General features: G+C 40.5%; 1 protein-coding gene across 1 annotated transcript in view; it reads right to left on the bottom strand.

The window, feature by feature from the left end:
* PLXNA2 (plexin A2) overlaps positions 1–15,317 on the bottom strand; it is a 311,859-nt gene that overhangs the window by 83,038 nt on the left and 213,504 nt on the right. Inside the window, 2 exon segments of the mRNA XM_051998464.1 lie at positions 9,665–9,779; positions 14,550–14,646. Of these exon segments, the coding sequence (XP_051854424.1) occupies positions 9,665–9,779; positions 14,550–14,646 (212 nt within the window).

Here is a 15,317-nt window from a genome sequence, read left to right as displayed (position 1 = left end):
TTAGATGATTTTTAGATGATTTAGATTTTAAATTAGATTTTAGATGTCTTTGCTTTCTTTCAGTAGGTCACTCAATATGGACTGCCACAGTGGAAAGAATTCTGAATCTGGATTCTAATCTTGGCTCTTGTCACTTGCTACATGTGAAATCTATGGCAGGTCATTTAGCATTTATTTGGGGTGTGTGTGTAGGGGATGGGACATAGCATGAAGTGGGAGTAGCACAGAAAAAGAATCAATTCTAAAACAGAAAAGAATGGAAGTTGACTTGACTCTCTAAGAGCCAGGTGGGAGCAGGATGAAAAAAGTAGCATATTGGTGACAGCTTGAGGCTACAAAGAGGGGAATGGAAATTGTCAACCCAGAAATCTATGCTGATCATTTGTGAACATCAAGAGTATCTTAAGATGCACATGTTGAGGAACTTATATGCTAATAGAGAAAAGGGATTGGAACTGTGATTTCATTGGAATAGGGACAATGGTTCTTTACACTCTTGAAAATTATGGAGGATCCCAAAGAGTTTTTGTTTGTGTGGGTTATAGCTATTGATACCTGCCATGTTAGAAATTAAGATGTCTTTGTATTATCATGGAAATAGTTTTGACACTAGGGACTTCCCGGAAATTTCTCTGATCCAAAGACCACATTTTGAGAAATACTCGGATAGAGAATTCCCAGATAAGGATATTGCCTCTCCCAATATAGGGAGTATATACTATATACACACACACACACATACATACACACACACACATGTGTGTGTGTGTGTGTATTATATTATATATTAATATATACTATCCCAGTTTAGATCAGTCCCAAAGAATTGCCCAGAGGAATGGCGTCAACCTCAAAAAGAAATGGGGGCCTTTGAGCCATATATAAGGATTCCTGTGGGCTACCATATTGACTTAGAAAACCAAATGTTAATATTATCAATGTATCATATTTTTATTTATTTTGTTAAACATTTTCCAATTACATTTTAATCTGGTTCTGGTCAAACTTGGCAGTGTTGTGAATGTCATACAGGCTGTGAACTATTTAATTGACATCTCTGGTCTATTATCCTGAGAAATAAGTGACTTGGTTAGAGTCACACAGCTAATGTATAGGCTTATTCATCAAATGAGATAATATTTACAAATGGCTTAGCACAATTCCTGGCACATAATAAGGCTTAATAAATACGCAATTCCTCTTCAATCCATGTTGAGGCAAGGATTAGCAGTAGTCATTAAGAGACAGATGTGCCTTTCCAGCCCCCAGAATGTTGAGATGTGGGCCAGTAGAGAATTACAAGGAGGTTAGAAGAGGAATTAGCCCCCTTCTTGCCAAAGCTATTTTATTTCAGGCTGTCTTAGGAGAAAGTTGGGGCTTTAATGTGATGTGTGAGTTAGCAACATTTGAGTTTGTCTCATCTTATACATATACTTGTCTATTAACCCTGGGCAAGCCTCTCAGTGATCTGTATTGTACAATTGGTGCTGATCTGAATTGGTGGAGGGAGTTTCCTTACTGGGAATTTCCTGGTGACTAATAGGCACTGCAGGCTGAAAAAAAAATTACATGTGAGGAGTTAGAAGGAAAAATGAATTCTCTGTCTCAACTCCCAGAGGCTCTGATATTGTCATCATAGTCCCATGGTGTGTGTGTGTGTGTGTGTGTGTGTGTGTGTGTGTGTGTGTGTAAGGGGTGATGACAATTCACAATTTAGGAAATAAACTGAAGGCATGGATTTTATCTCCTGAGACACACGACCTTCAAGTCCCTCTGCCGCTTCCCTGCCAATCTGAGGCTCTCTCTTTTTTCTCCCTTTGCCCCATTTCTGCCAGCTGACCCCCTCACATTCCCTTCTGCCAAAGGCATCATGTTATCAGTAGCTTCAGCTTTCCAGCTCCGACTGAGCCCGGCTTTCCAGGAGGTGGATCGAGCCCTCCCAGCAATGCTCTAAACACTTGCTCAGGCTTTTTATCTCGTTTAATTACCAGGCCCTGCGTGAATGCCATGTTGCTTTGGAAAACAAAAAAAAAAAAAAAAAAAAAAAAAAGAAAAGAAAAAAGAAAAAAAGAAATAGAATAAAATGCTATTTGGGGGAGGAGGGGCTGAGAGGAAGGACAGGAGAAACATTTATTTATGCTTGTTGGACTGCTCTACCTTTTTTCAAGTCATCCACAGGTATAGAAAAAATAATGCCAGGCAGGAGATCCAAATTTGAATCCTACTGCTACCATTTTTTAAAACTAGTTCAGTAGCTGTGGGAAAGTCCATTCGCTTCACTGATCTTTTCTGCCTCAGTTTTCTCATCTGTAAAATGAGCTGGAGAAGGAAATGGTAAAACACTCCAGTATCTTTGCCAAGAAAACCTCAAATGGGGTCATGAAGAATTGGATGTGACTCAACAATGATGACTGCAACAACAAATTATTAGTCTTTTCAGTGACTGAAACACAAAAGAACTGATTTATGTTCATAGAGGAAGTTTTCTTTTTTACTTTTCTTAAAGACAACAAAAACCAAACAATCCAAAAGTTTCAAGCTCTAAAGTTTCGAGGCTATAAACAGATGGCTTTTCTGACTAGAAGAATCCGCCACCATAATCCCTCAGCTGAGGGACAAGGAGTGGCTTCCTTAGTTTCAGCTACATGAGATAACATGGTGGAGAGAAAGAACATTGGCATTGGGGTCAGCAGTCATGGGTTCTATTCATAGCTTAACAGGTCAGTTATTCTTCCTGCTGGGTCTCCTCATCTGTAAAATGGGTGGCTGAGGAAGGCTAAATCAGATGGCCTTGAAGATTCCTTGGTCACCTCCCCATGCCTCGAATTCTCTCCCTCTGCTAAAAGTAGACTTAATGCACCTCCCTGTGAAAACTGATGAAGATTTTAGCAACAACAATAATAAAAATAACTAATAATTTATTTGGGGTTTACTATGGGCAAGCACTGTGCTTAGGACTTTACAATTATTATCACATTTGGCCCTCACAATGATATTGGGAGTTAAATACTATTATTATCCCCCACTTGCCCCTGTAGCCATCGGGTAATATAAGCCGACACTGTGTAATAGAAAGAGCAATGAATTTAGAGCAGAATAACATGAGTCAGAATCCTTCCATTTACTGCTTTTGTGACTTTTTTGGGAATCAGTTTCTTCATCTGTAAGCTGAAAGGGGTAGAGAAATGACTTCTAAGATTCCCCCTTGTTTTCTATATGTAGAAGCAAGGAGCATAACTTGGTTGTGTATCTTCTGAAATATTGCTGCTTTTCCTGCTTCTGTCCATGCACAAGCCCATACCTACCATGCATACAAACACTGCCGCCACGTTAATAACAAGAAAGAAAATAATTATATTGGGTGACGCAGAATGCCTTCTGCCATGAGGGGTCTTCACAGTCTACTAGGGTTGGGAGATACCACTTGCAGTCTTCTTAAATCTCCCCCATTTCTCTTTTACATAGATTCTCACCTAATCAGACTCTCCTCCCTAACTCCTGCTCCCTATTCCTAATCCTATTGTTAAGGATTTGTTAAGGATATCCCAGAAGACTCTAGGGAAAATGATGGGATGGGAGACCATCATCTGAGGTCTTCTTATATCTTTTCTCTTTTCCATTTAAATAGACTCTCACCTAGCTCTCACCAGGCCCTGTCTCCTCCCTAACTCCTGCTTTCTATTCCTAATCATGGCAAGCCTATGGGGAAGCACCTTTATGTTAAGGATGTCCCAGAAGACTCTAGGGAAAATGATGGCTTCAAAGAGGGATGTCCAAGAGCCCAGGGAGCAGTGGGTCTCATGGCTCAGCTCCGTTCAGCTCCGCTTCAGCAGCTCCCAGAACTGGGGACACTTCAGTGTGTGGAATCGACTTCTATGTGGAAATGGCATTATCTTCACCCACTGGACTTCAAAGGGGGAGCAGAGCCGGCATCCTGGGAAGCTAATCGGATTTATTTAGTTCTATCTCTCCCCTGGGACAGGGCGTAAAGAAGATATTTATGTATCTACATCACGCTAGGCCTGGTTTAGCCATGGAGGGAGATGAGCTTTTAAAGTTAAAAGCTGTTTGCACACCCATAACCCTGAAGTGTTAATGCTGTGTCATAGGCTGGACCCAGCTTGAGCAAGGGGAGGCTTCCTTCTAGGGTCCCACAAGGCTGCTGAGTATGCATCTGGAAGAAGGATAGTCCTATTCACGGCTTTAAAGGAAGCCCAAATTCTTTTAAAGAGGTTGGTAGATTTACTTTATAATAATATTTTATTGTTATATTTTTATTTATTATCATTATATTTATTTATTATTTAAATAATATTATTTATTATTTATTTTACATTTATATATTTATATATAATAATTTATTATTATTGTTGTTATTGGTGGAGGAGAGGAGAATGAATAATAGTACTTTAATGTTTGTGCAGAGTAGTGAGATGATACTGTGGATAGAGTGCCAAGCAAGTGTAGAGTCAGTAGAACTCATCTTCCTGAGTTCAAATCTGGTTCAAAGACTTCTTAGTTCTGGGCAAGTCACTTAATTGTGTTTACCTCAATTTCCTCATCTGTAAAATGAGCTAGAAAAGAAAAAGGCAAACCACTGAAGTATCTCTGCCAAGAAAACCCCGAATGAAGAGTAGGACATGACTGAGCAATATTTCAGTCAAGGATTGCAAAGCTCTTTACATATGTTATGTCAATTAGCACCATTTTACAATGAGGAAACTGAGAGCTGGAAAGGATTTGGGAAGTTTTGAGTCCAATATTTTCATTTTATAGATCGAGGGACCTAAGGCATAGAGAGTTTAATAGAAACAGAGCGGACCTCCCTCATGCATTTTACAAGAAATCTCTCCCTCTCACCCTCGGCTAAGCCCAGATTTGGAAGTTGACTCCCCCTCTTCTGATCAAGGAAATCCTGAGAAAGCCCTGGAGACAGATTGGGATGCTCCAAGCCTCCCTTTGGTCACTGCCCTGATCTCCCCTCCCTTGTCCTGTCCTGTCCTCCTATGCTGAGCATCTGTTTCTAGGGGGAACCTTGTTTATAACTTTTTGTCCTAGAGAATGATTTGCCTGGGGTCCCATAGCTACTATTTGCCAGAAGCAGGACCCTGAACCCTACTCTTTCCTGTCTAAGGCCAGCCCTGTATCCTCTTCAACACTGTATCTTTCATTTTACATGCATTAAGCATCTAATAAATGTGTGTTGAATTAAACTAGGTTGTATTGGGTCAAACTGGGAAGTAGGTATTAATGAAATTTGGTATAATGTGTAATGAAATTGTGTGACACACAAGACCCACCCCACACATCACCCCCACACGGTGGAACTGAAGTTTCACATTGTCAAGAAGGGAATTTTCCCAAACCCAACCACAAGACCCACGGAGGTCCCATTGAAGTAGGGGATAACCCCCCCCCCCCATCTCCTCTTAGGACATATTTTCCCTTGCTGTATCCCATCCTTTCTGGGGGGCTGTTCCTAAACAGAAGGACTCTGGCAGAGAGCAGCAGGCTCCAGGACCTGGGGTTTGTAAAGATAGGAAGTGTGATGAGCTGTTGCCCAGAGTTAAAGCAATGTTTTTTAGGAAGTGGCTCCTAACAACCTTCCTGACAACCTGTAGCAAAGTTAGGAGCTGAGCTTTTTGTTTTTCTCATTCCTTAAGAGAGGAAATCGCTGGAGAAGGGCCTGGTCAATAAACAGTAGCTGGAATAAAACCAGCTGAACATCTCCCTTTCCCTCTTCATAGATTTAGGGGAAATGAGGGAAAGACAGAGATTGAGTGGATGGCACTCAAGTTTGTTCAACTATGGGTCTCATAACTGAATGTGGGGGTTACAAAATTAAGATTTATTATCAGTAATTGTTTGATTTGTGTATCTATTTTACAAACCTATATATCCAGGGCCATGTAAAATTTCTCTGGTGAAAAGGGGTCATGAGTGGGAAAAGTTTAGGAAGCCCTCCTACTCAATGTAGAGAGATGCTCGGTAGGAAAAGGGAGGGAAGGGGAGCAGAGTAAGTCTGGAGGGCCGGAAGCACCCCAATCTGTCACCAGAGATTTCTCAGGATTCTCTTGATCCTGGGGAGGGGGAATCACCAAGCTTCTTGGGGTTCCAGCTCTGGGGCCTGTCTGAGGGTGAGAGGGAGAGACTTCATGTAAACTGCATGAGGGAGGTCGGGCCTGTTTCCAATTAGCTTCTTTGTGCCTGAGCCCTGCCGGTCTCCACACCCGGGCTGTGAGTTTATTTGTCTGGCTTTGTGTTACACTCATCCCAGCATCCCTCCAGCTGCAGGTCATTTTCAAGTTTGGCCTCAGGTTTCAACTTTTACTGAGTGGGGGAGCTCCCCAGGAGAAAGAGAAACAGCTGCCCTTTCTTGTCTAGATCAGCATTTCACGGGCCTCCCCCGGTCTCTCCTGGGCCCATCTTTCAAAAGAAACTTAAGACTTTTGTGCTGGTCTCTGGGAGTCAGCACCCAGCGTCCAGTCTGACACGAACTGGGCTCACCTGCCTTCCCATTCACCTGGCTCCAGCTGCCTCCCTTACCGAGCTCCCTACCTCGGCCACGGTTCTCTCTCACACATCTTTTTGTGGACTCCAGGAATCTGGGCCTTCAGTTTCCATTTTTCTTCCTCTCTGGCAGCTGGAGCTAATGGGTCTTTCTGGTTTACTATTTCACTGGGAAACCTCCCTCCCTACTGAAAGGGCAGAAGGCCAGCTCCTGCCTGGAAGCTGATCCATAGAACCACAGGCCTGGAAGGAATACTCAGTAACTGTCTAGGGCAGAAGTGGGGACATGGAGAAAGAATGCTGGAATTGGGTCAGAAGAGGTGGGTTCAAGTCTTAGCTCTACCCCTTTACGAATTGTTTTTCCTTGGAAAAGTCCATTTATTCTCTGTGCCTTGATTTCCTCATCTGTAAATATGACAAGGTAGGATATGGGATCTCTAAACTTTGCCCTAATGCTAACATTTTGTAATTCAGCCTGATTTGACCATGAATTCTGAGCTGCTACGGGGCCCTCAGTTTTCTCATCTGTAGAATGGGGGAGTTAGACAGGATGGCTTTTGAGATTTCTTCCATGTCTCTGAGGTAGATAATAGAATGATCTGTCTCCTTCTGGAACCACATTTGAAATACCCTTGATCCCTCCCTCCCTGACACTTTTGGTCTTTCTTTATATCCCCAGGATTTAATATGGTGTCCACCATACAATAGGTGCTTAATGAATGTTTATTGACTAATTTACTGACCTCAAACTATAATTTCTTTAAAAAAAATTTTTTTTTACTAAAGCTTTTTATTTACAAAATATATGCATGGGTAATTTTTCAACATTAACCCTTGCAAAACCTTCTGTTCCAAGTTATCCCCTCTACCTTTCCCAGAGATGGCAGGTAGTCCAATACATGTTAAATATGTTAAAATATATTCAAATTATAATTTCTTTATAAGATCTAGAGCTGGAAGGGATGAATCCTGTGTTAATAGATGTGGAAACTGAGGCCCATAGAGGAGTGACTTATCTAAAGTCACTTGGGTAAGCAGCAGAGTCATAATTCAAATTCAGATCTTCTGACTCACAGGACTTTCTCTCTCTCTCTCTCTCTCTCTCTCTCTCTCTCTCTCTCTCTCTCTCTCTCTCTCTCTCTTTATATATATATCTGTCTGTCTCTCTCATTTATTTCACATTTGTTTCTTCCTTAAAACGTGAACTCCTTGAAGGCAGGAACTATTTTGTCTTTTTTTGTGTGTGTGAGCTCGATGCTTAATGTCACATTTGGCAGGGTTGTAAGTGCTTAATAAATTCGTACTGCTTGTCTCTTTGTGATGACAGACCATTATCCTTTGTCTCTCCGATGATGGCAACCCCATTTGCCAGCCTATAAGTGATGAATGCAAAAATGTAAGGTGCTAAGATCTGATCAAGGGCAGAAGTGAAGAAAATGAGGGAATTCAAACTGTGCTCCCCAGGTATTCTGCCCCTCAGAAAGCCACCAACACTCATGATAAATGCATCCCACGTCCTGCACTGCCTTCCAGCTAAGGCCTAAACGCACGCATGTCACCAGACTCCCATATCTCTCTCCCTACAACTCCCAATCCCTTGAAACCTCAACCAAGCAGCCAGCAGCAGGGGTCTAGTTCAGGTACAGTGATCTTATCCAAACGAACGGACCTCTCTCCATTCATGTTATTTTCCCTCAAAGACAGAATTAAAGGGACAAAAAGCATTTAGACATTCACACACATCGGCCTGGATAAGACATCTGTGCTCTTTGAAACTCAAATCCTGCTGTTCTGGAGTGTAAAACACATTAAAAACAAAAAAGGAAACAGACCCAGCAAGTCATACTATCCTCAGGCTCTCGAAATATGCCCAGCAAGCCAACTTCAATCAATATTCATTGACCTGAAATATTTATTGGGAAGATAAGCAACTTGGCATTTCACTGTGTTGATAACAAAGGCAGGTCAGGCACCATGGATGGGATGTTTACTAGATAACAAAATAAGATTTTTAGTGAGACCCGGAGCTCTCCCCTGGCTACAATTCATTCTTTCCTTCCAACAGGCTACCAACTGTGTATGTATCAGAATATTTGTTGTTCAGTTGTGTCTGACTTTTTGTGATCCCACTTGGGTTTTCCTTGGCAAAGATACTAGAGTGGTTGGCCATTTCCTTATCCAGGTCATTTTTACAAATGAAGAAACTGAGGTACACAGGATTAAGTCTCGTGCCCAGGGTCACACAGCAAGAAGGTATCTGAGACAGGAGTTGAACTCAGACTTCCCAACTCCAGGCCAGTGCTCTATCCACTCTACCACCTCCCTGCCTGTATCAGAATATGTAATAGTCCAATGTGTGAGAGTAATATCTTAATATGTTAGAATATAATATTTCCCTGTGTTAGAATAATAATAAAAAAAAGATCAGTCTTTTATCAGTGGAAAGAACTTTGATATAAAAGATGGAGAAAGAGAAGTGAGACAGTTATCTATTGATCTAGCATTTGTGTTTAGCCAGTCTTAAAATGACTTTTCTCCTCAAAGAATACAATAAATGAAGGCCATTCTTTGACAATCTAGTATAAGCTTTCTGATTGGCTGTCCATGAATGTCTTCTTCAAATCCTTGCCTTTGACTTTGTGGATAGTTGGATAGCTAGTGCTCTAATGAATAGAGTGAATAGTCTCAGATGGGAACGGTAACATATATTTAAGTTGCAAGGATAATTTTCCCCTCCTTTTGGAGTTTCTTGGATGGATATTTGAACCTGATTTACTTGTCTGCTTCAAAGAAACCCACAAAAAATAGAACTAAGGCAGGGAGATGGCATGAAGGAGCCTACAACTTACCGTGTGAGAATGGACAAGGTCACTCATGTGCTGGAGCTAGCTTAAACTGGCTTGTGAAAGCCGGTTGTTAAATCTTCAATGTTGGCTCTTATACTTTGGAAAGTGTCAAACTACAAATTATGGCTTGATTTATTATTTTATTGATTGTCTGACTTAAGAAAGTAATGGAGAAAATGCTAATACAAATTAAATTTTAAGTGTGAAATGCATACTACCAGCCCACACCTTCTTCAGAGAGCTGGTTGTTAAAACATTCACTAACACACCCCTACATAAACCCCATGTTTAATTTCTGCCTACCTTACCTCAGATATATTGATACGCCCTTCTTGGAAGGAACAGGTCGTGGGGTCATGGGTGCAGAGGTTTCGGTATTTGCACCAATGGCAACGGAAGGCACTGTTGACACAGGACAGGCACCTGCATGAAGGTAGGAGAGGAAGGTGGGAAAGAAAGGAAATTGAGAATTAGAATTGGATCAGTTATTCCAGTTACACTGAGAGGCTCGGCTCACATCCTTTATTTCCCACTCTCTAAGAGGATAAGGGACAACTTATAATAATGAGAATTATTTGTTTTCCATCCAAAGCTCTTATAATAAGATCCTGTCACTAGAGAGTGAGTAAACTCAGAGGAAAGCAAGGTGATTCATTCATTCTCTGGCCTTAGTCAGGAAGTAGTTTTAATATTGCATGGCTTAGCAGATGGGAGACAGAGGAGAGAGGAAAAGGACTGGTAAATAGCTTGAACTAGAGGAAAGAAGCTTTTACTAGTCTAGACTAATTCTTCTGCCTATTAGCTATTTAACCCAGCAGCCAGATGACAAGATATTGGACTTGGAATAGGAAGACCAAAATTCAAGTTCTATCTCAAGCAGTTCCTAGCTGTGTGACCCTGGGCTTCTGCTTGTGTGTTACTGGCTGTGTGACTTCTGTTTGCCTCATCTCTAAAACGCAAATAATACTGGCACCTTCCTCACAAGACTGCTGTGAGAATCAAGTAAAATAACACATGCAAAGTACTCTTTAAGCTTTAACATAGCACATAAGTGCTAGCTATTATTATAACCTTTCTGAGCCCGGGTTTTTTATCTGTTAAATGGAGACAAGAAAATTTATCTCACAAGGTTTTTGTGAAGATCATATAAGATAGTATTTGTGAAAACACTTTAAAAGCAATAAAATGTGAAATGAAGTAGAAGATAATATTCTCAAGAGTTAAAAACTTTTTAATATTAATTTTTTGGGTGATGGTTGTCCCTGAATATTACAGGTATTCAAATTTGGGAAAGAAAGGGCAATGGATTAGGAAACTTTCTTATTCTTCCTCCAGAATCCAGCAAGTACAATTAAAGTGTGTGTCATTGTGTTTAATTTATATTGGATTACTTGCTGTCCAGGGGAAGAGGTAGGAAGGAGGGAGGGAGAAAAAGTTGAAACACAAGGTTTTACAAGGGTGAATGTTGAAAACTATTTTTGCATGTATTTTGAAAAATAAATATACTATTAAAAAAAAAGTATGTGTCATGGAGCTCTTAGGGCAATATGATTAGAATTTTGCTTCCTTAACATACAAATCCTTTGCTGCTCTTTTAGTATTCCTCAGAGATGGCACAGGGCAGTATGTGAAGGGTGGGAGATTGGCCCTAAAATGGAGCTGATTTTAGGGGATGGAGTAGACCAGACAACTCCTTTAATTGCTTTCCATTCTAAACTGGCTAGGAGAGAATGAGAAACAAAAGCTTTTATCTCACTTTGTCATTGATAAGACATTGAGAAATAGTGTAGTGTACAATGAGGACAGTTAGGTGGGATAGATCCCTGGATTTAGAGTTAGTTAGGAAGGTCTGGATTTGAATGCTGCCCTAGACGCTATATTTTGAGTAAATTATTGAATCTGATCTGAAATAGATTAATCAGTAATTCTATCTCTGAGTCTATGATTCTATTCTAGGACCCGAGTGGTTGTGGTCAAATATTTTAACAACTATAGCTGGGTCTGCATTTCCTCATCCAAAAAAGAAAGAAAGAAAGAATTTGACTAAGATTCCTTCTCCACTGAGAATATGACCCTCAACTCCAAATCCAGAGAGACCAATTTATATTTTTGCTTTTTATTTGTAAATGAACCTGTTTTTTTCTTTGTTGCACACTTCTTTTTTAAAGTTTATTCAAAATAACATAGAGGTAATTTAATGCATGCATAGAAAACATTCATTCAATTTCTTTCAGGTCCATTTTTGGATTTGATTTGGCTCTGTTGACAAATATCCTTTAGTCCCATAGACATAGATTCATAACATATTCTCAGATCCAATAGGAAGTTGCTCTTAAGGTATCAGAAAACTCTTTCATATAATGTAGAAAAATACTGCACAGGAGGCTCAAGGTTCTCATCCCCAGCTCTACAGGGCCAATGAGTTCTCCTGTGAAGGGAGGTATAAAAATACCACATTTTTGTATGGGGAAAAAAAAACCCAAAATAAAACCAAAACCAAAAATAAAAAATCCCAAAGTTTTAGGAAGTGATTTCAACTCAGAATTAGGAAAAACTTCCTAATAGAACAGTACAAAATTAGAATTTTCTTTCTTGACTTTCAAGTCCAAAAAACATAGGGATTAAGTTTCCTGTCACTGAAGATGATCAAACGGAGGTTGGATGAACATTTCTCAGGAATGTTGTAGAGGAGATTCATGGATACTGGGTCTAGAATTTAATTAGCTGACCTTTCAGATCTTTCCTGATTCTGTGAGACCTAGAGCTAATCACCTAATCACAGGATCTTAGGTTTGTTTTTTGTTTTTTTTAATATGTAAAATAAAAGTACTTGAAACAGGATGATTTCTCATGCTCCTTAGTTCTAAGATGCTTAATCATGAAGGCTAAGATAGATAGAAATATCATAAGATCCCAGATTTAGAGTAAGCAAAAACCTTGAAGGTAATTAGGATAATTCTTTCATTTTCTAGATGAGGAAACTGTCCAGAAAACATGAAATCATATTGGTAATAAATGGTAGAGTTTGGATTTGAACCTAAGTTCTGCAGCTTTAAAGCGAGTGCTGTGTTTTTTCCTACCAAAAAAAAAGAATATTTTTGGTAGCAAAATGAAATTTCTACTGCCAAGGCCTGTTGGTTTCTACTGCATCCCTGTACACTGTGACAGCATCCATATTGCTACAGTAACCTGAGAGAACAGGCAGTGACATCACAGCAGGTTGTCATGGAGATGAGGATGCTGTCACAAAGAATACATTCTCAAAGGAGGATGGGGTTGGTTCAGGCTCTAATACTCTGCCCCACTGGAAAGATGAATAGGATGTAGGTAAAACAGAAAGGGCCATCAGGGTGGCAAGTACCTATGCTGAGCTTTGGGAAAGAGAATGAAGATTTTCAGGTTTCCAAAAGCAAGATTGGGGAGGGTGGTTTTTGGGAAGCCGGCCATATTTCAGATTTTGCTCTTGGTTCTCCTATTCCCTTTTCCCCCAGGCCTTCCTCAGTTGACCCTAAGACTGACTCTTTCCTTTTTCAGGACACACTTAACTACAAATGTTTTGGCTTTTTCCCGCCCATTGATTCTTAGCAGTTCCTGGTACTAGGTGATGCAGTGGACAGAGCACTGGGCATGGAATCAGAAAGATCCTCTTCATTAGTTCAAATTCAGCCTCAGATATTCACTAGCTATGTTATCCTGAACAATCACTTAATCCCGTTTGCCTCAGTTTCCTCATCTGTAAAATGATGTGGAGAAGAAAATGGCAAACTGTTCTAGTATCTTTATCAAGAAAATCCCAAATGGGCTCATGAAGAGTTGGACAGGACTGAAATGACTGAACAAGTCAGTAGACTCTGTCCTCTGCCTCTTAGTGACCTTATCTAAAAATGTAAATGCAGATTGAGCAGGAAAGATCAAGAACTAGGGGGTTTATTTAGTGATTTATTTGAACCTTCTCATCTTTTCTCAGAAAGTTCTTTGTTTTGGGGTTAGCGTTGTCTCTCTCCAATACACTCCTCAGTCTGTGTCCTACAAACATGACTTTTATAGAGTCCTGACTTCTGTTCAGGCTCTCTGTGGCCTGTGCCAGGTCTCAGAGTATGGATTATTCCTAGGGCTTGGGTCTCTGGGATTTCCTTAATTGGATTCAGTGTCCACTCTCCTTGCTGAATGCCCAGGGCCACTGGCTCCATGCCCCTTCTTGTGGCCAGATAGATGCTCACAAATGCAGGTGAGCCTGTAAGAGGAGACTTAGAGCCTTTCCCAGAGAAGGCTCATTCAGGAAAAACTCAGTACAAAGGCCCATCCTTCATGCCTGTCCCTCTGGCTAGACCTCTCACTGAAGGCATATTCCCAGCTTTTCTGTACAGTTACAGAATCATACAGCTTGGGGGCACTATCAGGTTATGCTAAAGCCCCACGAGAACCCTGGCTTAATCAACTAGGCTGCATTTAGACCAAACTAGGGACTCGTTACTTCTTCTCAGGAAGGAAAGCACAGAGGACATTCCTCCCCTTTTCCCCAGCTTCTTTTATTTAAACTGGATTGCCTCAGGCCAGTTCTCCCCTCTCTCATGTCTGCTTCATGTGTGCTGATTTTCAATATAATCTTTCATAAAATGGAGCTTCTTCTAACTTCAAATGCATATGGCGCCCTCCTTCCTCCCCTTCTACTCCCAATTTGTGAAGTGTCATTTCTGTCATCAAAAGTCCCTTTCCCCTCACTCTCCGTGTCTATAAATGGGTAATTTTTGCAGCTTTGCCATCAAGATCCATGATTTCACCAGTCTTTGCATACATTTATACATGAGTCAAGAACTTTTATCAGAGACTACATCTTCTCAATTAAGGTGCCTTCTGATTTGGAGATCTGTGATTTGGAACTGTGATTTCTTTTCCTCACCTGTGTCCTCAATAGGGGTGAAATCCTGGGGACTGTGAGGAGGAACTAATAGGAATTTTTAGAATGACTTCTCCAACTTCTTGAGTTGGAGTCTGCTAATAAGCTGGATGCATAAGATTATATTCCCTCTCAAAAGGGGAGTTGTCCTTTTATGTTTCTGATTCTAAGGGAGTCAATTCCATTACATTACATTTAATAAGCATTTATTCTGGATGAGAACTGGGATAGAAACTTCTGGGAGCTGGTACTGGGGAGAGGAAGGAGACAGTGAATAAGAGATAAATGATGCTTACAGTTGGTGGGCACTGCAATTGTAAAACTTGAACTCTGTGCTGACAAACATCTTTCCTGTCTCCTTGGACCTTAGCTGCAGCTCCAGGCCAAACCAGTCTGGAAGAGAAAGGAAAAAAGAATGAATAAACAGAAATTCTGATGAGAATACAGAGGAGAAAAGGACTCTCCAGATATAGGCTAGGAGAAAACCCTATAGATTAGATCTGTGAGTTTAAATCTGCCAGCTCCATTCTAGTCAGATAACTTCTTTGACTTCTGTTTTCTTGTGTCTTTTCTAATATAAAACACACACTCTCCTGATTTTCCTTGTAAATAAATACTACTTGCCTTATTGCTGGCACCTGCATATGGATCTTGGAGAAAGAACAATCAGAATTAGAATCCTGGCTTCAGACTGACCAAGGCTCAAGTGATTTGGGGATGCCATCAGTCTAGTTGGGAGATAACACAACTTGAGGTTTATTTGATATTTAAGCCCTCTTAAGAGCTATGATTCTTTTCCTCATCTGTGTCTTCACAAGGGATGAAATCCTGTGGACTAATGGGAGTTTTTGGAGTGACTTCTCCAGCTTCTTAGGAGTCTGCTAATAAGCTGGAGCCCTAAGTTTGTATCACCTCTCAAAAGGGGAATCACATTTTTCTGTTGCTGATTCTAAACAAGTCAATTCCATTCCATCCAATTTAATAAGCATTTATTAAGTTCCTATTATGTACCAAGCATTGCTGTGATTTCTGGGAATACAAAGACAAAAAGTAATACTTTTACT

The sequence above is a fragment of the Antechinus flavipes genome, chromosome 4 (assembly GCF_016432865.1).
Source record: "Antechinus flavipes isolate AdamAnt ecotype Samford, QLD, Australia chromosome 4, AdamAnt_v2, whole genome shotgun sequence".
NCBI lineage: Eukaryota > Metazoa > Chordata > Mammalia > Dasyuromorphia > Dasyuridae > Antechinus > Antechinus flavipes.
Note: the sequence above shows the minus strand (reverse complement) of the source record. Positions and strands in the feature narration are given on the sequence as shown.